General features: G+C 43.9%; 1 protein-coding gene and 1 long non-coding RNA gene across 7 annotated transcripts in view; one reads left to right on the plus strand and one right to left on the minus strand.

Moving 5' to 3' along the window:
• The window catches only part of LOC103295699 (uncharacterized), a 362,653-nt gene that overhangs the window by 263,204 nt on the left and 71,982 nt on the right, over positions 1-27,467 (minus strand). The gene's annotated exons all lie outside the window — the stretch shown is intronic.
• On the plus strand, positions 8,506-25,915 carry TNFSF15 (TNF superfamily member 15). Its single transcript, XM_008152105.3, has 4 exons — positions 8,506-8,730; positions 21,672-21,714; positions 22,691-22,738; positions 25,461-25,915. Exons 1-4 carry the CDS (start codon positions 8,506-8,508, stop codon positions 25,913-25,915), a joined length of 771 nt encoding a protein of 256 aa, XP_008150327.3.

The raw sequence follows: 27,467 nt of genomic DNA on the forward strand, positions 1-27,467 counted from the left end.
GTTGATTTCTCAACAGAAACTATGCAGACCAGACGGGAGTTGCAAGAAATATTCAAAGTGATGAATAGCAAGAACCTACAACCAAGATTACTCTACCCAGCAAAGCTATCATTCAGAACTGAAGATCAGATAAAGGGCTTCACAGATAAGAAAAAGCTAAAGGAGTTCATCACCACAAACCAGTATTATATGAAATGCTGAAAGGTAACGATAAAAATTATGAACAACAAATACATATCTATCAAAAAGTGAATCTAAAAATCAAGTGAATTAAAAATCTGATGAACAGAATAATCTGGTGAATATAATAGAATCAGGGGCATAGAAAGGGAGTGGAGTGACAATCCTCGGGGAGAAAGGGGTGTGGGGGGTGCAGGAAGAGACCAGACAAAAATCATACACCTATGGATTAGGACAGTGGGGGGGTAAGGGCATGGGGTGGGTTGGGTGGGAACCGAGCGGAGGGGAGCTATGCGGAGGGGGGGGGGGGGATAGAGGAACAGCTATAATAATCTGAACATTAAAGATTTTTTAAAATACCAAAAAAATGTTACTTTTATAATCAGAAAGAAAGTGAACTGTTTTGAAGACATAAACTATATTTTAGAAAGGTTTCCATTCAAAATGGTTGCATTTTTTAGGTGGTCCCTTCAAGGGCTTTATGTCAATCATTGAACAATTCTTACCTCGTATGTACAGCTCATTTCTCAAGAGCACCAGAAAGGTAGGGGGGAGGGTGGCGGGGGGGGGGGGGGGGCCTGCAACCATCAGTAACATTCCAGGAAGATGGAGCTGTGCCCTGGATTAGCCCTCTGGCAGGAAGCCTGCGAATGTTGCACAAGCCAAAACAAGCTTAGATGTCAAGAAGTAATTACTGAAAAAATGACTGTTTCTACCAATTTGGGAATAGGGAAAACGTCTGCTTCCCCGTCCAAATTCCAATGTCCAGCCTAATTCCTCATTACACACTATGGGGAAATTGTCAGGGTACAGACCGGAAACAGGGTGACTCAGAAAGCAAGGATGTGTAGAGGTGAGTGGGGGAACAACCAGTTGGCGAAGAGCAGACACAGAGAAGCAGAGAGGCCCTGAAAACATTAATGCCAGAAGCATCCTCAGCAATCACACCGTTCAACACTTTGGCCCCATTTTAGAGATGAAGAGAATGAGGCCTGAAAATCAGAAATGACGTAGAGTCATCCTACCTCAGTGAGACCAAGAGCTGTAAAAGACATCAACTCCAGTCATCTCTGAATTTGAATTGAATTTCCTCCAAAATATCCCCAATAAGTGGCTGTTCCCATCCTGAGTTCACTCCTGGGACAAAGAGCTCCCACCTTTGGAAGAGGCATGATGTGTCCTTGAATAGCATTGACATAGTTTTAAATCCAAGCTGAAATGTGCCTCTTAGTAGCTTTCTTTCCCTGGCCTATTTCAACTCTCTGGATGCCCCCACAAACGGTCAAACAACAACAATAACAATGATGATAACACAAGTCTACAGTCCAACATCCGAAAAGCTCTAAAAAATCTGAAAGCTGTCAGGACGCATTTAGCAACAAAAGCTGACCTGAAAGGGCATGTGTGCATAAGTTTGTGCACATGCACGCACACGTGTGTGTGTGTGTGTGTGTGTGTGTGTGTGTGTGTGTGTTGTCTTCATCTATCCCACTCAATATGAGTATGCTGGGCTGCAGAAATATTTCTGTGTTTGATGACAGGGTGCTGTTCCAGACTCCACCGTGAGTATTATGTAATATACTAGAGGCTTGATGCACGAAATTCATGCACAGGGGGAGGAGGGGTGTCCCTCAGCCCAGCCTGCACCCTCTCCAATCTGGGACCCCTCAAGGGATGTCCAACTGCCCGTTAAGGCCCAATCATGGTGGGATTGGGCCTAAACGGGCAGTGGGACATCTCTCTCACAATCCAGGAATGCTGGCTCCCAACTGCTCGCCTACCTGCCTTCCTGATTGCCCCTAACCGCTTCTGCCTGCCAGCCTGATCACCCCCTAACCACTCCCCTGCCAGCCTGATTGATGCCTAACTGCTCCCCTGCCAGCCTGTTTGCCCCTAACTGCCCTCCCCTGCAGGCCTGGTCACCTCTAACTGCCCTCCCCTGCAGGCCTGGTTCCCCCCAACTGCTCTCCCCTGCAGGCCTGGGTTCCCCCCCCCAACTACCCTTCCCTGCAGGCCTGGTCACCCCCAACTTCCCTCCTCTGCCAGTCTGGTCACCCCTAACTGCCCTCCCCTGCAGGCTTGATCGCCCCCAACTGCCCTCCCTTGCAGGCCTGATCCCTCACATCTGCCCTCCCCTGCTGGCCTGATCGCCCACAACTGCCCTCTCTCGTAGGCCTGTTCCCTCCCAACTGCCCTCCCTTGCTGGCCATCTTGTGGCGGCCATCTTGTGTCCACATGGGGGCAGCCATCTGTGTGTTGGAGTGATGGTCAATCTGCATATTACTCTTTTATTAGATAGGATAGAGGCCTGGTGCATGGGTGGGGGGCAGCTGGTTTGCCCTGAAGGGTGTCCCGGTTCAGGGTGGGGATTTCCTTGGGGGATGGGGCGGCCTGGGCGAGGGGCCTGTGGTGGTTTGCAGGCCGGCCATGCCCCCCGGCGACCCAAGCAGAGGCCCTAGTATCTGGGATTTATCTTCTACAACTGAAACTTTGTAGTCTGGAGTGGAGGCCTAGGCCAGCCAGGGCTGCAGAAGCTTGGCTTCCTCCATCGCCGGGGGCTACCCTAGCTTCCTGCTCTCTCCAGCTCCGTGGCTGCCGCCATTTTTGTTGGGATTCATTTATCTTCTATCATTGAAACTTTGTAGCATTGAGTGGAGGCCTAGGCCAGCAAGAGCAGATGAAAAGCTTGGCTTCCTCCATTGCCAGGGAAACCCAAACCTCCCTCCTGCTCTATGTGGCCACAGCCATCTGGGTTGGGTTTATTTGCATATTTTCTCCTGATTGGCTGGTGGGTGTGGCTGGTGGGTGTAGCGGAGTTACTGTCAATTTGCATATTACTCTTTTATTAGATAGGATAGGCATACAGAGTATAATATTAGGGTGAACCATGTGAATTTATTACTGTAGGTCAAAAAAATGACCAGATAATGGCAATTTCTTATGGCTCAACTTAATACTTTTCTTAAACATGGCCCCAAGGATTTGGGATCAAGGAATTGAGGACCTGTGATCAAGAGGAGCCTTCACTTTGGAGTACTTTGTGATAACTGCTGTGTCAGAGATTCTCAAATTAATATTCCATTCACGCCTCTCCCTGGGACCCCAGATTCATCATCCACTGCCTCTGCAGCATGTCATCCCCACTTGGTTACCTAAGGGTTAACGTAAAGGGTGCATGTCTTGACCTGAGCTCTCAAGCTTCCATTCCTGTGCGTCCTAATAACAACTCTACCCTTCCAATACTCCAACCAAAATCGTTGGATCCAGATATTTTGCTACCTCTCTCACCTCACATCCAGCTTGATTAAAAATAATGTCTGCTCTATATCAAAAAATATCCAGAATTTGACCATTTTTTGTGACCCTCGCTGTCACCACCACCCTATCCAATCCACCATCATGCCTCACCTGGACAACTGCAGTGGTCTCCCTGATTCCACCCTTCTCCGAGCAAAGCAGCCAGGATGATCCTTTTGAAGTGAAATCAGAACTTACCACCCTTCTGTCCTGCACTGTCCAGAGACTCCCCATCTCCCTGAAGGAGGAGCCAAGTCCTACCTATGCCTCCAGGCCCTTCATGTCAGCCTCCTGCAATGCTGTTTGACCTCATCAGCCCCACTCTCCTCCTCCTCACTACTTGGCCATCCCAGCCGCCTTGATGCTCCTAGAACACAGCTGATTCAAGGCCAGGAATAGTCTCCTACCAGACACCCACAAGCTTACCTCACTTCAGGTCTTTACTCAAATGTCTCCTCTCTGAAAAGGTGGCCTTTCCTGACCATCCCATTTTAAATTACAACTAAGGTTAACTGCCAATCTCCCTTTTCGGTGTTTGTTTGTTTTTTCCCCTAAAGCACTAAGACCACCTAATATACTATAAATTTGACTTATTTTATTTACCCGTCATCTCCCCCACTAGAATATAAGCTTCATGAAAGTGGATATTTTTGCCTGTTATCTTCACTGCTTTATCACCTACTGCCCAGAACCCTCTCTTGCATAAAATTAACACTCAAGTGCAGTAACTCATCATTTATCTGTAAGCTATATACCATATTTTCCGGCATATAAGACGACTTTTTAACCCAGGAAAATCTTCTCAAAAGTCGGGGGTCGTCTTATACACCGGTGTCATCTTATAGGGCGGGTATATCCTAAGCTCTATGTTTTAACTGGAAAAGTTGGGGGTCGTCTTATACGCCCAGTCGTCTTATACACCGGAAAATACGGTAATTTCACCTTGCAATCCACTGAGAATCAAGAAGGCAGTGAGAAGTACCTTGTAGCAGTCAAAATAGCAGATGTCTGTGTCACCAGAGATGTTATACAGATGGCAATAAGTGCATGAAAAGATGTCCAACACTATTAGCCCTTAGGAAAATGCAAATTGAAGCCACAGTTAGATATCATCCACCTACCAAAATGGCTAGAATAAAAGAAATAGGCATAACACCAATACTGGAGAGAGGACGCAGAGAGGATGCTGGTTCTTTCACACGTTGCTGGTGGGGAGTGCCATGATACAACCACTCTGGATAAAGATGTGGCGATTGCCTACAAAACTAAACAGGTGCCCCCATATGACCCAGCAATTTCACTCTTGGGGTTTTCACCCCAGAGAAAGGAAGACCTGTTCAAACAAAAACCTGTACAGCACTGGTCAGTGTGGATTAGTGGTTGGAGCGTCGGCCTGCACACCAAAGGGTCTTAGGTTCGATTCCTAGTCAAGGGCACACACCTGGGTTGCAGTTTAGATCCCCAGCCAGGGTGCTTGTGTGAGGAAACAAATCAATGTGTCTCTCACATCAATGTTTCTCTCTATCTTTGTCTCTCTCTTTGTCTCTCTCTCTCCCCCTCCCTCCCTTCCTCTCTTCTTTCCACTCTCTCTAAAAGTCAATGGAAAAAAATATCCTTGGGTGAAGATTAACAAAACAACAATAATAAAAAAAAACAAATAAAACAAAACTGTACACCATATTCATAGCAGCTTTATTTACAATAGCTCAAAACTGGAAATAACCCAAATGTCCTTCAATGGGTGACTAGTTAAACAAATTGTGGTCCATTAGTCATGCAATAATTTTGGATGAACTTCAAGGAATCTATGCTTAGTGGGAAAAAAAGTCAATCTCAAAAGGATACAGACTGCATGGTTCCATCTATATAACACTTGTAAAATAATATTTATCCAATTAGAGAGATTAGTGGTTACCAGGGGTTAAGGGAGGAGGAGATGGAGGGTGGTAGCTGTGACTATATAATGTAGATTGAGGGATACTTATGATGGAGCTTTTCTGTACCTTAACATGGGTGATTGTCTCAGGAACCTACACATGTGATAAACTGCACAGAACTAACTAAATACACACATACACACACACACACACACACACACACACACACACACACGAGTGCATATAAAAGTGTTGGAATCTGAATATCAACATCAATGTCAATTTTTTGGTTGTGAAATTATACTATACTTATGTAAGAAGTTACTTTTGGGAAAAACTGAGTAATGTACTATTTCTTACAACTACATGTAAATCTACAATTATCTCAAAGCTACGTCTCTAGGTCCATGACCTAAAACTTATTCTCTTCCCAAAGTATATTCCCCAGGCACAAATTCAGAATCCAGTGATGGACTTTAAACAGAATTCTATTAAGCGTAGTTCCCATGATTAGCAATAGCCAGATATGTTAGGGCAGGGGCAGCCTGCTAGAATTCTCAGGCTCACAGAATAGAGGAACTAAAACCCAGCTCTCCAGATGCCCAATTTGGTGTTTTAGCATTCACCACCTTTTAAGGTCTTTTTATATTATGGATGATAATACAAAACACATCACTTGAGCCTATACATTTACCACTTTTAAGACCCTGGTTTGATCAACCACACCAACTTTCTAAATAAGAACTACAAGGCTAAGAACACATTTGTAAATCTCCTCAAGATGATCAGTTATTACGTGTGATTGTGTACTTAAAAGTTACAACAAAAATTTAGTTTCATCTCAAGGAAAAGTTTCTTAGTCTACTTGTTAACCAATAATAGACAACCAAGGGACATAAGAATCATTATTTAATGGGATTCTTTGAAAATATGTTAGATGCTTACTTCCATAGATGTTGGATAAGAGTCCACTATTTGGCAGTTGCTATGTAAGTGCTACAGCCACAGGGAAGGGATATAATTTAATACTTGCCCTCTTAGATCTGATGGTTTAATGGGGGTCATGAGAAAATAGTCAATTACAGTCTAGTACAAAATATTCAATGATAGGATAAGAATATAAATGAGCATCTCACCCAAGCTTGGAGGAGCATCTCACCCAAGCTTGGAGGCCAGGAGAAGCAGGAAAGTTTTTTACATGAAGTTAAAAAATAGGGGCATGTGGTGATATGAAGAGAAAGGACTGGAAGCTTTCACAGTGGAGGAAACAGCATGTGCAACAGAGCAGCTGGCCCATAGTGCACTGCGGGGAACAGCAGCTTGGGAAACTAGAAAGAGATGATGCTGGACATCAGGAAGGGGTGATGGTGGGCAGGTACCAGGTCATAAAAGGCCATTCAAAATAGCCTAAATGAGTTAGGCTGTGAGATAAATAGAAGAAGCAATTGAATGGAGGTGCTAGTCTAACTGGTTTCCACCAAATGCCACAGGATATCCTTAAGCTTTCCTCTTTCTGCATCCTTTTTTTTTTTTTTTTTTTTTTTTTGCAGAGAATCCCTAATCTTCTCCAATATCCACCTCCCTAAGCTTCAAGGTCTAATTCCAGCACCACCTCTTTCTCCAGGAAGCCTCCCCCTCCTGCAGATGGAAGGGGGGACCCCTCCTGGGTAGAACAGGTGCAGGTGTCCCTGTGCGTGCACTATATAGCAGTAAGTACAGTGTAGTGTAATGGTTGGGAGCTGTGGAGTCAGCCTGCCCGGATCCCAATCCAGGCTTTGCTGCTTACCCTCTATGCTTCAATTTCCTTAACTGTCAAAATGGGAATAATAACATTATTACATCAAAAGGTTATCTCAGGATTGAATCATTTCACTGATACACTGTACTCACATCTCTTACTACTTTCCCAAGCTGCTGTTCCTCGCAGTGCACTTTGGGCCAGCTGCTCTGGTATACAAAGCAAAGGTTTAATAAATGCTAACCTTGATTACATGTTGTGGCCCCTATATACACCCAACTCTGGGCAAGGCCTATCACTGGTGCTCAATCAGCTGAGTAGAACTCAATGTCCTCTCCTCACAGACAATCAATTATGTGACCTCATATTCTTTGCTTAGACAATTGGTCAACGCAGACTAGAAATACACTTTCCCTTCCCAGGGAGTGTGTCCTAGAGGCAAGAACCCCAAAGCATGATTTAGAAGAACTAGATTGCCCGACCAGCATGGCTCAGTGGCTGAGCATCGACCTGTGAACCAGAGGTCATGGGTTCGATTCCTGGTCAGGGCATATGCCTGGGTTTCAGGCTCAATCCCCAGTGGGGTACATGCAAGAGGCAGCCAATCAATGATTCTCCTTCATCACTGATGTTTCCATTTCCATTTCTCTCTCTCTCTCTCTCTCTCTCTCTCTCTCTCTCTTCTCTCCCTTCCTCTCTGAAATAAATTAAAAATATATTTTAAAAAAATAAACATGGAAACTATGATTATTTTTTAAAAAAAGAAGAAGGACTAGATCATCTTCCACACGCCTCTGCCTGAGTCCCAGGATAACCTAGGACACGTGCCTTTACCTTCCAGAACTGCGGTATTCTCATCTGCAAAATGGGAATGGGCTCCTATGAAGCTCAAAACAGATGAAGGGCTTGGCAGCACTTTGCCCAGTGGTGATGCAAACCTGATTTCCATTTCCCAGTCTGCAAGCCACGCCCACACCTCCACATCCCTCACTTTCACTTCCAGCAGAAGCACCTTCAGACTAGCATAGCTGGCAGGCCTCCACCACAGAAACAGGTATATTGTAATGTGTCCCACCCACTGACTTGATGAATTATTTTTCTCCTCCTCCAGGGACTTTCCTGACTTCCTTCTGTAAGCGAAGGAAGGAGCACATGAGCACACCGTATATAAATATGTTTGGGAAGCATTCTTCTTCTTCTTTTTTTTTTTTTCTTAAAGCAAACTTTGGTTTCTGTTGTAGGCGGTGCATTCCCTAACAGGGCGGGGAGCAGTGTGCTGTGGAGGGGAGAGGAAAGGCCAGGGGGAGGAGTAGGCAGTGATTGATTCACCCACTGTGAGCGCTGGTCTTCTATTTAATGGGGAGGTCTCCCTGCACAAAAGGAGTCAGCTTTGTCTCTGGGACCAGCCAGAGCATGGCAGAGGACCTGGGGCTGGACTTTGGGGAAACAGCCAGCTTGGAAATGCTGCCGGAGGATGACAGCTACAGGCCAAAGGCCAGATCCGGGCTGGCAGCCAGGGCCAGCAGCTCTGGCTGGGTTCTCACCTGTGTCCTGGTGTCACTCCCCATCCTGGCAGGACTCACTGCCTACCTGCTTGTTGGCCAGCTCAGAACCCAAGGAGAGGCCTGCGTGTTCCAGGTAAGCAAGACTTGGAGTTGCCCTGGGGATCAGCAGACCCCTGCAGGCAGTTTAGCCTGTACAGCCCTGGTCAGTGTGGATACATCTGCAAGCTGAGGAAGCCCTGCGCAGGGCTCCCTGATCCATCACCCTCCTCCCCTCCCTTGCCTCAGCATGCAAAGGAAATGCAGAATGTGAGGGAGGGGTGGAGGGGTGTTTGTTCTTAATATTTCCAGGGAATGAATTGTCCCTTTTTATGTCTGTGTGGGAACAACCTCAAGCCACATATTTCTAGATAATTATAACTGCAGTGCACTGATAAGTAGGGAATGTTCCTTTTCTTTGAAAAGAATACAACATACTCTTTAAATTGCATAACTAACACATGGTCATTAAAAAAAGTTAGAAAGTACAGATTAGGAAAAGAAGATAATTATAATTATCATTACCCATAACCTCATAGAGGTAACCACTCTAAAATGTTAACATTTGGGGATACATAATTTCTACCTTTTAATAATACGGAATTGTTTTGAGTATCATAATATGTTATAATTAAATTTATTGTTAATAAATTCACAGCAGCATGACGATATAGATGGTTGTATTATATTACTATATATGTATGTGCTATAATTTATATAATCAATCCTCTTACTTGGCTTCAGTACAATTCTTTTTCAATGTTCCAGAAATAACTGCTTGCCAGATTGTCTATCATTCAGTCTTGCTGAGGGAGGGAAGGGGTTTAGGAGGACCTTACTCAAAAATATATATCGGGTCTATGGAGAACAATGAGAGGATACAGGTGTCAAGGCAGAAACTTATACTTCTGACCTAAGAACATCAAAAACCTTAAAGCCTGAAGAATGTGCCTTTCAAGTAATGCCCCTTTTTAACAATGCTCTTGCATAACCTGTGGGTGACTGGTTTAATTTCAGTCTCAAGTGTTACATTCTATAAGCTTTTCAATTGGTTTAACTGGTTTCCAAGCAATGCTGGCCAACTTCAAAGCAGAGACACAGAGAGCAAGCCATGGCTATGGTGTAACTTTCACCACCCACCAGGGTCAGCAAACAGACTGTGCCTGATTCAGGCGGCAGCATCCAAGGCCACGTGCCATCATTCAGAAAATGTAGACATAGGCAAGCCAACCGGAAATGCTGTTTATGTTAGAGGAGCACTGCAGGGCATGAGAGGTCAGGGTGTGGCCCCAAGATCACCATGGTGCTGTTTCCTGGGAAGCCAAACTACAGCGTCCACTTGACACTCTGGGATGCTGTCCATCTTTATCCAGAAAGAGGCTGTTGTTTTGGAGGCTCTGAGTGACTCCAGTAGCCTACGCTCTCCCGCCTTCTGAAGAGAAACACTCCCTCTGCCAAAACAAAGTCTGTTTGCAGAAGCCAGAAAACACCTCTGTTGATCTAGAAGGCCATCGGGTGGAATGCCACAGTCCAGATGGGGCCAGTGGCTTGCCTCGTCAGGAAGAAAGTTTTGAGATGGGAGCTGTGGCTAGACAAGAAGTCTATGAGGGAAGATGCTGAATGTCTGCCCTAGTGTAGGTATGCAAGAGAAGAAAAGGCTAAAACTACGTTCCATTACAGTTAAACCAATCTCCTTGGAGACTGACCATGTGAGGACACTTGGAGCTGTGGTTTGGCCAGGAGATGTAACTCTTGATGTGTCAGAAGAAAGATGAAGGGAAATAGGGGTGAGGCTGTGCACACACAGCAATTGGGGTCCTGATAAGAAACAGCTGGCCCACTCAAAGAAAAGAGTTTAAAGAAGAATGTTTAAAGAACTGAAAATGGGTTCAAAGAAGGGTCTACGTGCTAAGATGCAGACGGATTAAAGGAAGCCTCCAGGACTGGAATCATCTTGGGGATTAGCAACAGAGGGAGGCGGGTCCCCAAACCTTGGCCTAAAGGGGCAAAAGGAGGAAGAAGATTTAGGGGAACGCAACGTGAAGGAGGGGCCTGCCTGCAGTATGGGTAAAGGGGAGCCAGAAGTCTGCCAACAGCAGGGAGGGAAGAGGAAGAGGGAGAGAAACCCGGGCCACTCTACTCCTAGCTGGCAAGTGTGTCCTGAGGTCAGCCTCGAAGGGCACAGGGAGGTCCAAGAAGGGTGGATCCAGAGTGGCTAACAGACAATAACAAGCTCAGCGAAGACTAAAGAAGATGGGACCCATCTGTGTTTTATTAACATGAAATTAACTTGTAGGTATAAGCAAGAGGTGGTTGCCTAGGGAACAATAATTGATATTCAGTTTAACATAAATAAAAGAATATTTGCCTTTAAAAAAAATAGATGGGATTCAAGAAGGGAAAACCAGGTCACTGAGCCAACTTGGGTGGGCATGGACGTAGCAGTGAAATGTCATGGCTCTTAGAAACCCGAGTTTGATTGCCAGCTCAGCCACCTCTGGCTGTGCGAAATAGGCATGTGACTTCATTGCTCCTAGCCTGTTTCCTTTTCTACCAAAAGAGGATACTAATACCCTTACTTCAACAGCACTAATAAGGAAGGCATGTGCAGGAACTGTTTGTACTTTGACAACAGGGAGAACTATACTCATGCAGTTACTGCGATATGATTGTCACTCTATGCCAGGCACCAGACAAACACCAAGAAAACTTGATCCTGGCCTTAAGGAGCTCCGAGCCTGATGCGTGACAAGGAAATAGACTATGTGCTCTGGAATTCCAGATGTTCTCCTAGCCCAGCCTTAGAGGAAGAGGTGGTTCACGGAAGGGCATCTGGAGAGGGGAAGGAAGCCAGTGGTGGCTAGAATGCTATTCCTGAGGTCCAGGACACAGACTCCATTTAAAGATAAACGCACGTCAGACAAAACAGGCCATTGGAGGTAACAAGGTTGTAAAGCCTACAGCTACAAACCAGACCATCTGACCCCCAGCTCCATGGCCCCCTCCACTGTGTCAGCCTGCCCCTCACATTTCAAAGATACAGCTCCCAGGTCACTGAGAGAGAGAAAAAAAAAAGAGGGGGGGGGCCCTACCTGGTCTTCAAAGGTTTTATAATGCCCCAGGCCTTAGGCAATCAACTCTAACACAGGAGGAGTAAGAGAGGAGGGTCACCCAGTCCTTCCAATACATTCACAGCCCTGATGAGCAAGCCCAGCAGCAGAGGATAAGCCAATGATAATAACAACAATAATAATAACATGATATTAACTCCCACTTCACATTTGCAGAGAGCTCTCACAAAGATGATCCCATTGAACACTCATAGCAACCCAGAAATGCAGTGAGGGGGTGAGCAGTCACATTTGGCAGATGAGGAACTTGAAGTGGGAGAGTCAATGTGAGCGCCCAAGGTCACAAAGCTGGGAGGGGACCAAGCTAGGTCTCAGTTGGCAAATCTAGGTCTTCATGGTTTCCAGGTTGCCTCCCTCTCCACTCATAATCAAGCTTTGTAATCATGGAAAGCGCTTTCCTTCCACCCCTTTTACAAATGAATGAATGGATCACTGTGTAAAACAAATTCTATAAAGACAAGCCAGGGCTTGATTCTCCACACAGGAGCCAAAATGATTATTTGAGAACTTTCACTGGATTGTGTCATGGGCCTGCCTCTGTGGCTTCATCCAGTACCCTCTCTCTTCTCTCCCCTGCCCATCACTGGCCTCCAGCCACCCTGCCTTCCTCTGTTGCCAGCATTCCAAGTGTTCTTCTGTTCCCTCTCTTTACTTGGCTGCTCCCTCTACCACAACTGCTCTAAGACACCTCCTCTTGTCCATCCTTGGAACAACCACAGAAGATTGACATTGCTAAGAATCTTTTCTAATCTAACCTGGAAAAGAGTGGAGGCTGGAGAAGAGGAGGCTCAAAGGGGCTCCAAATGAGGAGAGTGAGCAAAGTACACAACCACTCTGAGTTTCCGTTTTCCCACATTAGCTACCCGATGGAAGTGCTAGGAGGATTCCAAGTGATCTCCATAAGGCCCCGGTGAGTGCCTAGCAATGTGGGCACTGGGTGGGGGTTTGTCCCTTTCCTTCGCCTAAGTAGAAGAGGAAAGCTCTTCACAGATCCATAGATAGAAACTAAGAAATGGAAATGTCCTTAGCCTGGGGTCAGCAACTATGACTCACAGGCCAAATCTCACCCATTTTCTATTTTTGTAAATAAAGTTTTATTGGAACACAGCCATGCCCATTCACTTACACACTGTCTGTGGCTGTTCTCAAGCTAGAACAATAGAGTTGGGTAATGGTGACAGTGATTATCACCTACCAAGTTAATATACTGTGTGGCCCTTTATAGGAAAGCTTGCTGACCCTTGATCTAGTCCTATCTCCTTGTTTTACAGTTGAGGAAACCAAGGATCAGAGATGGGAAAGAAAAGTTCAGCATCATAGAATATGTCAGGGGGGACAGAGCCGAAATTAGATTCTATTTCTACAGTCGCTTGGCTTCATTCCACCAGCAAATAGGACTGACTCTATTCTTGCTAAGTCCTCAGATCAGACATTGAAAAGAACAGCAACTGTAGAAATGTTCTAAGTTTTTATTAACAGCAACAAAAACAGTATATACGCACACACACACACACACACACACACACACAAACACACACACACTCTTCCTTCTGGGGTTGATTGTGTAAGGAAAGATTCAATATGACAAACTCATTACTAGGTAAGTTGCAGAGCAGAAATCAAAATTAGGTGTGAAAAGGTTTGGGATAAATGCCTTTAGGTGATTTGCCCATAAATAAAATATTGATTAAATAAATCATGGTCCTTCCATGCTATGAAACCTGCAACTGCAATGATCATTTTTTTTTTCAGTGAGGCATTTCCACATGTAAGAATGGAAAATGTCTCTAAGATACAACGTTAAGGGGGAAAGCAAAGGACAAAAGAGCATATAGAGCACAGAGCACTTCATTTTCTAAGAAAGTAATACATATTCACATATTCACATATATGAATGTGTCCATAAATGTACAGACTGTCCCAGAAGAGGACAAAAGAGACTGGTGGCTCTGCTCTTGTCCAGGAGATGGAGCTGGTGGCTGGGCGACAAGGGAAAGACAGATACATTTTTAAACATATACCCAATGTACAAAATGTCTGTTACCTATAAAAAATAGCATAATATTTTACGATATTTAGACTCCTGGACAACGTCAGGTAGATTTGCATCTTAGAAAAATAATGGGTCAGAAGTTCAAACCCAGTTTGAATTCCAACCTCGCCACTTCTGAGCCACAGTACCTAACCTTTCTGGGGCCTCAGCTTCTTTATGTATGAAATGGGAATAATTAGAAATATAGTGACTGGCAGAAGGTGGGGGATTACTAAGTGATAACTAGGGAATTTCCCTGTTCATGGAAATTACATCATAGAGAACAACTTGTCCACCTGTTCTGGAATCTGCCATCACCGGGTCACAGAGCAGGTATGGGCGTTGGAGGGTTGCTCTTAGTCTCTGACATTTGTGAGCTATCTTCATGCCTCCTTCTCTACCCTGGTCTTGCATCCTCAACCTACACTCCAATCTATTCTTGACCCAGGTGCGCTTGACCATGGTTTGGGCCTTCTTTAGGTCCTTAATGGCTTCCACAGTCCTCAGGATAGGTCCACAGGCCAGGCCTCTGTCCTCTCCAAACACCATGCCCCAGTCATGGCAGAATGCACCTCACATGCTCAGCCCGAGCCTGCCACAAAGTGGGTACTTAGCACTGGGCAATGAGTTGTTAGGGATGTCATACAAGCATTGCTTCCCAGGGTTGCTTCTGCAAAGAGATATTCAAAAAGCAACTGCCATAAAAATGCTCAACAGACATTATTTCCCTAGCAGCACCCTATCTCTGTCCTTCCCTTCCAGGTTCCACTTGTAGAAAGATCTGCATAAACTCTCCCCCATGTCCTCCTTGGTTTCCTCCAATCTCAATTCCTTGCCTTCCTGAAAATCCCTGCAAGGCTCTTGGCCCTTGTTCCTTGCCCCCCCCCTATTCCCTCCCACACATACATGTCCCAGAACAGGACCCCATAGTATGCCAGTTCAGGCTTCAGAGTGACACGGACTTGAGGGAAAGCCATGGCTTCACCACATGACAGTTGTCTCGTGTAATGTATTATACACCAGACTCCATTCTAAGCTTTTTCATATTTAGGGTTTTGAGAAGAACAAATGAGATCACATCTATAAAGTTCTTAGCATGGTGTCTGGAATAAACACATGCAATGCAAGTTTGCTGGTATTACTACATGCATCATTTCAGTCAGTCCTTGTAGTCACACAATGAGGGAAGTTCTATTATCTCCATTTTAGAGATGATGAAACTGAGGCTTAGAAACATTAGGCCATGTGTCCAGTCACACAATTAGAGTGTGACATTGGGATTCAACTGTACCATACACATTCCTCCTAAACACTATGCTAGTTGGCCTCTGGATATATGCCCAACAAATTATACCTTCTGAGGTGGCCAGAAGTTTTTACCAATGACACCTGAAAAGTGACCCGTCACATAGTAAGTGCTCAATAAATGCTATTCTCTTTCCTCCGGAGAGCACCTAGCTGCACCTGGCACACAGAAGTTACTCATTAACTGTTTGTTGAATAGATGGAAGGATAGAGGGATGCACAAGGCACCTGAGCTCTCTAAGCCTTACACTCTCTGTCTATAAATGGGAAGATTAACATGTTATCTTCATAGCACTGTGTGAGAATTCTGCAAGGAGATATCCAAAAAGCAACTGCCATAAAGATGCTCAACAGACATTATTTCCCTACCCGCTCCACCTTGGGTAAGCCCTTTTATCTCTGCTGGCGTGAGCACAGTCATAATAATCCCCTTTCTGTGTTGTCTAGAGGAAACAAAGAGTTGAGATAAAAGTGTTTTGTAAATTGCATTCAGTTGTCTTACTATAGCTTCAGGAGGTCCTGGCGTACCTGGAAGAGAAGCCCAACCCACTCCAAAGGTCAGGCTGTGGGCAAAGGGCAGAGAAACCCTAGGTTGTGGAGGCTGTCTGGGCAAGTACGAAGGAAGGGCGAGCGAGCTGTGGGTGTGAATCCCAAATACCCGTGACAGCTCCTAGCTGGGGATTGATTCTAGGACCCATTTGTTCATCTGTTGAAGTCAACACACACATCAGTAAATGCCCAACAGTCACACCTGACAGATCACACACTGCCCGCCTGCAGCAGGACAATGGCTATGAGAAGTCACCTCCCCACCTGGGCTCTTTAATGAGGCCGCACAGCTGACAGCTGCAACTAGCTTAGGTTTTGAAATGCATGGGGAGTACATCCCATTCCCTCAACCCCTTGCATTCTGAGAGGGCAGACGTCCAGGAGCAAACTGTGGACTGAGGAAGCCTTCCAGAGCTCCAGAGGATCCCAATCCACCACGGTCATAAAGAGACAGAGTGGCTTCTGTTTACCACTAAAATGATGAAACCCAAGGGAAGCTCTACAGAACCAACAACATATGCCACAAGCATTTATTGAGCCCAAAGAAAGAAGGAAACGAATCGGATATCCACTTTCCGTGTATGGTCTTTCTTAGCCATCACCACAGTCCTGGGAGGGGGAACCATTGTCTGCTCTGTCAGACGAGGAAACAGAGGTTAGGTGAGATGCCAAAGTCAGACCACCAGGAAATAAGAGACCTGGAATTTCCACATTTGCTCTGTTGCAAACACCATATTCTTTGCTCTGCACTGCTCTGAATGTTGCCTGTAAATTAAAGCACAGCCCGGCACACCTTAGCAGATGATGAAATGAAATGGCTTTGGAATAAAACATTTCTAGGTTGGATTTATCCTTGTGCAGGTACAGGGATAAGCAAGAGAGAGAGACAAAAAGGCAAACATCTGTGTACTAGTATTTCTCCTAGAAGTGCTAGGAGGATATTATGGGTCATAAAACACTTAAGACCTTTCCAGTTGCAGCATTTATGAGGGCAAGCAATGGATACCTCTTCCGTTTTTGAGTATACTATACAGTGACTACAAAACATGGGAGAAAGGCCAAAGAGGTCATTAGTTAAAATATACTCGAGGGATTTTGCTGGGAAATGCCAAGAAGATCATCTCAAAGGCCATCTTGCTTCAGGTTCGATCTTCCATTGTGTGTGCTCAACTAAGGTTTATGGGGCTCCTGATATGTGCCAGGGTCTGTACTTGGGTCTAAAGGTCCAGAACCCAGACCCTCCATTTATTCTTTTTTTTTAAATTTCTTTATTGATTAAGGTATCACATATTTGTCCTCATCCCCTCATTCCCATCCCACACCCCTCCCCACACATGCCCCCACGCCCCTGTTGTCCTTAACCGCTGGTTAGGCTCATATGCTCTTATTCTTTGACCTTTGGCTTCAAAGGCTATAAAAAGGTGATACAGCCCGGCTGGTGTTGCTCAGGGGTTGAGCATTGACCAATGAACCAGGAGGTCCAGGTTCAATTCCTGGTCAGAGCATATGCGGACTCCATCCCCAATAGGGGGCATGCAGGGGGCAGCTGATCAATGATTCTCTCTCATCATTGGTGTCTTTCTCTCTCCCTCTCCCTTCCTCTCTCTAAAATCAATAAAAACTTTTTTTTAAAGGTGATACACTCCCTTGAGAGCAGGTGGAGTATTAGATGAGGAACAAACATAAATGCCTACCATGGGGCCTGGCACCCATTAAGCACTCTGCTAGATATCAGTCTCCTCCTTTCCTCCATCCTCCTTCTCTCTTATTTGAAGGATCAGAGTAATCCCAAAAACGCCTATAGTAATAGGTCATGATTAGTTTGAGTCAGAGATTACCAATCAACATACCAAAACAAACATTTCTTTTTAGAAGAAACAAAGAAAGAAAACCAAATGAGAGTGAAAATTCCGACCTATGGAGACTACAGGGTGAGAAGCCCCACTTGCTTTGCCAAGGCTAATAAATGGTGGTGGTGGCAGGCTTCCTCTACCTCACTAACATGTGTGCCCATGGGCATACACACTGGACATACCGGCCTTTCCTGGCTCTGACTCTGACCAAAGCTCCCAACTTCCAACAAACATTTCTAGAGCCATGGCTATGCTCCAAGCAGAGCCTGATGAAAGCACACAGAGGCCCCAGTTCTGAAAGATTTTGGCTACCTACCACTACATAATTAAAGTTTTTAAATTTAAACAAAAACCCAAAACTTAGCATGTGTTCTAAAATAAAAACTTTTTTTTGGCTAAAGTCACTGAAGCTGAGCCTTCCTCCATCCTCTGCTCTCTTTTCTGCTTCTCCTTTTGATGCCTGAGCACCAGCAAATTTTTCCAACATGGATAATCCAGTGAGAGTGCCAGGCACTGTCCGAGGCACCAGGAATATAAGACCAGGTAAGCAAGACAGACAGACTAGGTCCTTGTCTGCATGCAACTTGACTTCTACTGGAGAGAGAAAAGCAATAAACAGTCAAATAAGTAATATCCCTAGAGAGTGATAAGTGTTCAGGAAGGGAACTAAGATGGGATCCTGGTTCCTAGCCAGTGGTTTGAGAAGGCCTTTAAGGAGAAATAAGTCACATTCTCCTTGGGTACTCTTGAATACTGTGTCTCTTCAGATTTGGAAGTCAATGATGCACTGACCTTAGGGAGTCACCATCTCCTGGGTTCCCCAGGGGAACCCAGAAGCAATGGAGATGAGTCAGGTTTGGACGACAATAGACATTTTATTGGCTTGGTGTCGCCAGCAACCATCTGGAGAGCAGGCATTGAGCCAACCAACTCAAATGCACAAAACTTTCCCCAAATAAACTACCATTTCTTCCTCTCAAATCTCCTCTTCATTCGCTTCTGTTGCAATAATCTTCCTCTCATGATAGAGTCATTACTAAGAGAAACAGCAATGGGAGGCTTTCTGTGCTGTTCATGGAAAAAGAATCCCAGCTGGTGTTCTTCTTGGGGACTCAGGGGATGTTGTGTTCTTCAACACCTGCCAGCTGGCTCTATCACAGCCTCCAGACATGTAGTGGCATTCTGAGGCCACTAAAATGCACACACATCTATCCATGTATGAAAATAAAATGTGTTCCCAAGTTATAGAAATCCCGCAGAGCAAATAGAAAAATGTGCTCATATCCCAAATACATGTTAACAACAAGGGTTCTATGAGCCAAAAGGAATGCTCCAAACTCTTAGCTGAGAGTCTGCTTAGTCAAAAATAAGCAGATGTCAGAGAAGCTTTCTTAGCAGAATGAATGAGTCAGAGAAGGCCAGTCAGGGAAAGTACCATTCCATGCACAAGGGGATGCAACAAAGTCTCCCTCGTTCTCTTTGAGAACCCCACCTTCAGTTTTCTGCCTTGCCAAAGAACTGATACTTTATCAGCTCTGTCAATGGCAACTAAGGAAACAGGCTACAAAATAAGCTCATTTCTAGGCTGCTTCTCCACCTCCCAATCCCATCAAAGTTACTGATGCTGGACAAGTAGTCACATCAATTTGGCTTAGGTTTTCAAAGAATACTGTACTCATGCCCTATGCAAATGTATCTAATGTGTTCATCTGGCGGCAGAAATCTTTGCAGTTTCCCAACTGCTCCCATGCGCTGTTGGGCCTCCTTACTCTTGCATAGCCGTTGGCCTGGTCTGGAATGGTTATCACCTTTTACCACCAGACTAATACCTGTGGGACCTGTAAGACTCAGGTCTGGGGTAATTTCCCCTGATTCCCCCACCTCTGGGACTGGGATGGTAAATTTGAACTTTAAATGCCACGATAATGTGATGCTTTAGAAAAAGCCCTCTGAAGACAGGCTAGGAGATGGGTTAGGGGAAAGGATAAAACGGATGCAGGAGAGACCTGGTAGGAGGTTCTTGGAAGAATCCAGGCGAGCAGCATGCTGAGGCCTTAAGTGGATTCAAGAAAGAAAAACTGCAAAATAGAAATGACAGTTCAGGTTTGTGGAAGAAGAAAGAAGCAAATTTTAGGCCTGGTAACTAAGGGAAAGCAGTAGTGGCACCAGTAACAGAATTAGGAAGCAGAGAAAAGGGAGCTGGAGTGACCATGAAATCAGTTTGTCAATCGAAGTCAAGATCTTTGTCCTCAAGAGAGCTTCCTATAGAGGCTAGGTCACGTGGGTTGGAAGCAAAAAGAGCCTGACAGTCTGGGTTCCAACAGAATCACCACTCTCACAGAACTGCTCACAGGCCTAGACTCAGAAATGACATGGCTACACCCACATGGCCACACATATATGCATGTAGAAACAGCCATGGACAGACCACCACAACACAGACACTTTAGATATACAGGTGCAAAAACTCTCTTTCTCACCAAGGGAGCTGTCTTCTCTCATACACAAATACACAATTCCTTGTTCACAAGCGTATACTCACACCCACGTAGGGTGTTAAGATATAAAATTGATAAAGTATCCATGAGGATGACTATTGGTGGGGACTGAGCAATTACGAAAACCAAACCAGAAGGCCCTGGGTTGAGTCAAAATCATATCAGAGAGGGTTCTTTGGAAATATTGTAAAATGTAAGATGGTAATCTTATTCCTAAGCAAAAAGCTTAGTTTTGCTCCTGAGCTTTCTATTCTGGCACGTGAATGGTGGTTCCTTCCATTCCCATGTCTTCTTTGCACTAACTCACACATTTTCTTTCTTTTTTTTTAATGTATTGAATTTAGTGGGGTGACATTGGTTAATAAATGATAGATTTCAAGTGTACATTTCTATAATACATCACCACCCCAAGTCAAGTTTCCTACTGTCACCATTTATCCCCCCTTTACCCTCTTCTACTTCCCCACACCCCCATTTCCCTCTGGTAATCACCATAGTGTTGTCTGTGTCTGAGGGGATTTTTTGTGTGGGTTTTATTTTTGTTTTTTGGGGGGTTTTGTGTGTGTGTGTGTGTGTGTGTGTGTGTGTGTGTGTGTGTGTGTGTGTGTGGGGGGGTTTTGGTGTTGTTTTTTTTTTTGCTTAATCCATTCACCTTTTTCACCCAGCTCCAAACCTCATTCCTCTCTGACAGCTCTCAGTCTGTTCTCTGTATCTATGAGTCTGTTTCTATTTTGTTAGTTTATTTTGCTCATATGAGTTGATCCTCATCTCAAACCTGGGAGTTATCTAGGACTATGGATGTTAATATTACCATTTTACAAATGAGGACAGCAAAGCTCAGAGAAGTGTCTTCTTGCTCAAGAATATATTGTTAATAAATGGTGGAATTGGGATCCAAGTCCAAGTCTGCCTCCAAAGCAGTTATTCTCCCATTACCGTGTGGGTTCTGAAATGGCTCACAAACTGGGATTGCAATGAAGAAAAAGGCATCATGACCCGGCCGGTGTGGCTCAGTGGTTGAGCGTCGACCTATGAACCAAGAGGTCATGGGTTTGATTCCCGGTCAGGGCACATGCCAGAGTTGGGGGCTCAATCCCAAATTTGGGGTATGCAGGAGGCAGCCAATCAATGTTTCTTTCTCATTGATGATGCTTCTGTCTCTCCTCTCTTCCTCTCTGAAATCAATAAAATATATATATTTTTTAATTTAATGAAAAAGGTATCATGCATTTTCAAGAAAGAGACTAACGAGGAGAACATAGTGATTATTTCTTTTTTGGTATAATTTTTTTAAATAGTTTCAATTTCCAAATTGTGGTGTAAAAAAGAAAATGAAGCAAGTGTCATTATTTATTAAAATAATAGAACCATTGACAAGATGTTGGAGTGCCCTAGAATGGAACAGGAAAAACTCTCAGGACAGAACCTTTAAGTTGACCTTCGAGACAAGCATAAGAGAGAGAAAGGTCATTAGTACTGGAGGAGAAAAGGGGGAAGCTTGGGTGCAAGATTCCCATGGATCAAATATTCTCAGTCTCATTTCCCTCATCTCAGAATGCCCAGGAGGGGTAGCAGCAGCATCTTAATCCCACCCATGCTTTAGACAGCTGTGTGGAATTAGGGTCAGAAGGACCACAGATGGTCTGAACCATATCTTTCTTTTCCAACAGACTCCAAAAGGACAGGAATTTGGACCTTCACCTCAGCGAGCTTGTAAGTATATTCATATTCAATGCCTTTCTTGTGGGGAACAAGAACATATCCAGTAGTTCTAGCATATAGGGGGTTCAGGGGAATGCAAACCTAGAGGACAAGTGAGGGGCCTCCCAAACCACTAAGAAGGCAAAATGATGCCATGGCTGAGCGCAGGGCCTGTGGATTGATGGCCTTTGGAAAAATGATTTCAGCCATCTCTGTCTCATTTTACTGGCCAATAAAAATGGTTATGATAGTACCCACCCCAGGGTTTGTGTAGATTAAATTAGTTAATTCCCATAAAGATAGTAGAACAATGCCTACCACATCAAAAGGATATACTGATTTTTCCTTTTTAACATCAATAATATTATCATTATCACTGCAGTTAAAACAAACTTGTCCAATATAATCAGTTCCAAAACCCAAAACAATTGAGGTCTTCTGAAGAGCTGATAGGGAAACAGAGGACCAGAAAGGGAAAGGCACCTGACAAGGTCATATCGCTACAGAGTGGTTTCCACCCCACTCTCTTAGGCCATTAGATACCTCAGTGGATATAGTTAAAAGGACCATGAAAAAGGCAAAAGAGAAATTTGATCCCATAGAAGCAGGAGGATGAAAGAAAACGCAAGGTGAGCTTTATTGAGCACCCATCATATGCTAGGAATCATTCTGAACACTCTCCATCCACGGTAGGAATTAATGTGCCCATCTTAGAGATGATAAAACAAAGTCTGAGATAGGTTAGATAACTTGTCCAAAGTCATGAAGCCAAGATTCATTTATGCTTAAGACTTTCTCCTGAGTCTCCCCTATTACTGCAAAAATAAAATAAAATTAATTTAAATTTAAAAACTTACGAAGAGGGGAACTGAACAAAACTGGAGAAGAATATTTCTCTCCAGTTGCAGGCATCATGCAACTCCCCAAATGTTGTGTTCACTCCAGTCACCCTCTGACTCATACAAAGCATTTTCTCCTTTCTTTACAGATGCACCTCCCAGAGCTAGTGGAGATAAGCCAAGGGCACACCTGACAGGTAATTCTCCTGTTGGTGTGCAGGGGGGATAAAACTGCAGATGTGACTTCCAACTACACAACGCAGATGTCAGTTTTTGGACCGCAGTGTTCTTCCCAGGAGGCCATGGGCCTGAGATTCCTTTCAGCGTGTTTACCAAAACGCATTCAAATGGTTTCAAACTAGAAATGACACCCTGTTAGTAACAGACTCCTCCTCTCAGTCGAGGGCTTTCAGATGTCTTCCTTCCTTGAGGGATCTAAAGGCTCATGTTTCTTGGGTATTTTCTTTCAGATTCTATCAGCCCTCTTCCTTTCTCTACTGTTTCTCTCTTTCATTCATGCAGTCATTCCAAACTGGTTTTCCTCAGACTCTGAGACTCTCATAATTCTAAATCTGGTCAAAGATGAATGACCCTGAGTTGCCAATATATCGAATCCATCTGTGCCCTATGCAAAATGAAGTTATTGTACATTCACACTCAGAAAGATATTTCCAAAGAATTCCCATTGATATGAAGAGATTAAGAGCAATCTCATAATATCACCAGATGGCCAGTTCCCCAAGTCTAGTGTGGAAATTCCTGGCATCTCACACCTGGAGTTGTATATAACCTTTATGACTCGAGAGAGAAAAGCACAGCAGTGCTGAAAAATGTTAAAAACCCATTGAAAAACTAGAATTAAAAGCATAAAAAATAGGCTTCCTGACCTATAAGAAAAATATGCAACCCACAGGGGGATATCCTTGGGCCCAAGACATCTGTTCAAGAGGAAGATGTTTGTGGGGAGTCCTGAATGAGGATTATGATCAGGGAGATGCCAAGTTGCCATCACTTACCACTCAGCTATAAGAATGGGTGAGCTTGAAAAGGCTGGCCAGGAAAACCCTAAAAACTGAGTATGAAGATGCCATATTGACTAGGGGAGTTGAAATTGGTGAAGGAATCTAGGCCCTACTGAATTTCTAATACATTTCAGACACTGCGGTAGGCATTTTACATCTATGATTTATTTAGCCCAATGATATGGGGAAACTGGGGCTTGAGCAACTAAATTCACTTATCCCCAGTGACATGACTAGGATGAGCTGACTCTCAAAACTGCACTGTTTCCATTACAACAAACTTCCCACCCACACTCCTACTTGCTGCTATGTTGACAGAGCTAATTTCATGCCATTTTAACAGAATCTGATGTATCTAGAGACTAAATGAGTTTTGCTTTTGTATCATTTGGGAGGAATTTTTTCTTTTTTAATCTACTGCATCACCAACAAAGAAGGAGTAGAGATGATCATGGGTGACTAATAAAAGTGCCTTGCACAGATTTTGCAAAGAAGCAACAGAACTCTCCAGAGGCCACTTACTAGTAGTAGAGGGGCCAGGGGAGACTGCACACATTCTGAACATGTATCACAGTTGCAAAAGAAACCATAGTCTAGTTAGAAATGGGAAACATGTTTTAGGAAAATCCAGGGGCCAGGTTTCAGGTCAACCACCAGGTGTGAAGGTTGCTAAGTGCTTCTTTAAATATAACCAGTCCCAAAACTGTGGCTGACAGTACATAATGGTGATTACTATGGGTTTCAAAAGTAGCTATAGAAAATTAAAATGTGTTTTTATTTTCACTGTAAAGTATTAGTTTATTGCCAATTATCCTATTTGAAATATGGTTTGATTCTATTCATTTTTTCTGCTACACTAGGTATATACTGCATGAAAGTATTCATCATGTGTTCTACATGATGTTTACATATAAATAATGCAAACATAAGAATATGTAAAAATATATAAAATGAATAGGCTTGACCTGGCCAGATGGCTCAGTTGGCTGGAGTATCATTCCATACACCAAAAGGTGGCAAGTTCAATTCCTGGTCAGGGCACATATGGGAGGTTTCTCTCACATTGATGTCTCTCTCTCTCCCTTCCTCTCTCTCTAAAAATCAATCAAAACATGTCCTTGGGTGAGGATTAAAAAATAAATTAAAATGGGTTTATTTTTTAATCTGTTGAAATGAAAGATGCTAGTTTATTTGGGGAAAGAAAATAAATATGCATTGAATCATGTTATATCCAGTCATCGAGATAAAAATGTCCATGTCTCTTTCATTCACTTGACCTTCAGAACAAGACTATGAGGGAGCTTTATCTCCAATTCACACACAGGAAATTGAGAGTCAGAGAGGAGGAACCTACTTGGTTGATTAATAACCTAGAGTTGTAGAGTCCGGATTGGAATGGGGCCCACGGAGCCCAGAGCCCTGATCTCTTCCACTCAAGTCAATTACATTGGCTTATAGTTTGGCTCTATCAATATCAGAGAGGCATTTCCAAAAAATTCTGGATTTCTGGTTCCAATATTTGCTCTGCTTGTACATTTCTTATTAATTACTATCTGTGTTTCCTGTGTTTTTGGACTGCAGTATTAAAAGAGAGTGACAAAGAACAGACTGACAGAACTCAGAGGGCAGGTGACAGGGGTGGGGTGGGAGGGTGGGGATGGTGATGGAAAGAGATTAACCAAAGAACTTATATACATATATGCATCGTCCATGGACACAGACAATAGTGCAGTGAAGGCCTGGGGCAGGGCAGGGGCCAGGTGGAGGGGGACAGAGGGGGGGGGGGACATCTGTAATACTGTCAACAATAAAAATAAATTTAAAAACAATGAGACATATTTTGCAAAGTCCATGAGTTCCAACACAAGCAAATTAAACCTCTCTCTTGTCTCTGCAGTTGTGAAACAAACGTCCACACAGCCCTTGAATAATCAGTTCCCAGCTCTGGATTGGGAACATGAACTTGGCTTGGCCTTCACCAAGAACCGGATGAACTACACCAATAAATTCCTGGTGATCCCAGAGTCGGGAGACTACTTTGTTTACTCCCAGATCACATTCCGAGGTATCACATCCAAATGTGATGAAATCAGCAAAGGGAGCCGAGTGAACAAGCCAGACATCATCATTGTGGTCATCACCAAGGTAACGGACAACTATCCCGAACCCACTCAGCTCCTAATGGGGACCAAGACAGTGTGTGAAATAGGCAGCAACTGGTTCCAACCCATTTATCTAGGAGCCATGTTCTCCTTGCAAGAAGGGGACAAGCTGATGGTGAATGTCAGTGACGTCTCTTTGGTGGACTACACAAAAGAAGATAAAACCTTCTTTGGAGCCTTCTTGCTGTAGGGGCAAGGCAGATGTCACTGTGTAAAGGTCCTCTCCTCCTAGTTCCTAATTTTCTTCATTCATATGTAATTATAACCAGGGGCTTTCTTGAAGCATTCCACAGAGAAAATGGTTTAGCTATGAAACGTAGGGCCCAAAAGCCCACACTTTATATGCCTTACTGATGAGAATACAAATTGGAAAAAGGGAGAAAAAAGCAGACATATTACCATGGTTGCCTGGAAGATTGGTGAATTTCTGAACATTAGAACACTCATTACCAAATGAATGGATGATTTACTCAGAACATTTCTACACCTTCCTACAACACAGTTGTCACCAGTGGGCTCAGTGGCTGTTCAGTTTGATTATGAAGCATTCACTTCAGTTCAGGAGCCTTGAATAACATCCAAAGCCCTAGAAAACAGTGTAAACCTTTCAGAGGAGAAATCCTTAATCAATTTCCCCAAATACATAGAGAAAAGAAGGAAGGAAGGAAGGAAGGAAGGAAGGAAGGAAGGAAGGAAGGAAGGAAGGAAGGAAGGAAGGAAGGAGCGAGCTGGTATTTTTCATATATTTTCATGAATGTTCTCAAAAAAAGAAATTGGTTTTCATGATGCTATCTATGGCAAATGAAAGTAACTACCTTTCCCATTATTTTGTACACAGGTGTAAAAATAAGCAAGTATGAGTTCCATGTGCATATCAAAAATACAACAATAGCATTTATTCACCACAGTTTTCTTGAGCATCCATTATGTTCTGGGCATTATCTTTACCCAGAAGACACTATGAACAAGTCAGACTCTACTAAAAATTTATATGAATGTCACTAGATGGCTCCTGGTCAAATGTGTCTCAACATGATCCAAGGACTAACTCCAAGTCCTAAAAAACATATCATTTGACAGTGTTATGCAAGATTTCTGGAGTGTTTCTGACCATGTAAGCTGTCCAGCTGATTAGGTAACTCAAGAAACTTGAAGACAGATTTCTAGCTAATTAGACCAACTGTACAACAAACTTGATTGATGCCAGGAGACAATGGACTTATTCTCTTGGGGATTGGGGGAGGGGGTCAATCTCCAAATCTGGAGAAGTTAACCTAGATCTGCTTTGAATTTTGATTCACAACTTTATATGCAGAGTGTTATATGGGTATTTTTCTCTTGAAATACCTAAGGGATTTAAATATGGGATTAGCTAATTAGCTCGGCTAAGACTTCTTCCCTGGAGGAAAGGCTGGACATTGAGGAGGTCCCTCCTGCTCATCAATGGGTTCATATCCTCTGCCCTATATCATTTTCCTGCATTAATATGCCAAGGGTGGGAGGGGCATTTCTGCTCTCTTGGGCTGTTGGTTTGTCTGTGAAGCAAGAATCCACCAACTTTCTTCCCAGGATCAAATGAGTCCATGGGGATGAAATTTGTTAACTTTGAGCATTCTGTGAAGTAGGAGAGCATGGCAGTGTGACATGGTACTTCAGACTCTATTATAAATGCTCCCTATAGAGGATACCTCACAATGGGTCTGGAAGCAAACCTGGCACCAAAATCAACTCTTCCCCTTGTT

This window comes from Eptesicus fuscus, chromosome 15 (assembly GCF_027574615.1).
Source record: "Eptesicus fuscus isolate TK198812 chromosome 15, DD_ASM_mEF_20220401, whole genome shotgun sequence".
Classification (NCBI taxonomy): Eukaryota; Metazoa; Chordata; class Mammalia; order Chiroptera; family Vespertilionidae; genus Eptesicus; species Eptesicus fuscus.

Coding starts and splice junctions, on each gene's coding strand:
- TNFSF15 (XM_008152105.3), top strand. CDS start 8,506: ATGGCAGAGGACCTGGGGCTGGACTTTGGGGAAACAGCCAGCTTGGAA. Junction 21,715..22,690: donor ACCTTCACCTCAGCGAGCTT/GTAAGTATATTC, acceptor CTTTCTTTACAG/ATGCACCTCCCAGAGCTAGT. Junction 22,739..25,460: donor GCCAAGGGCACACCTGACAG/GTAATTCTCCTG, acceptor TTGTCTCTGCAG/TTGTGAAACAAACGTCCACA.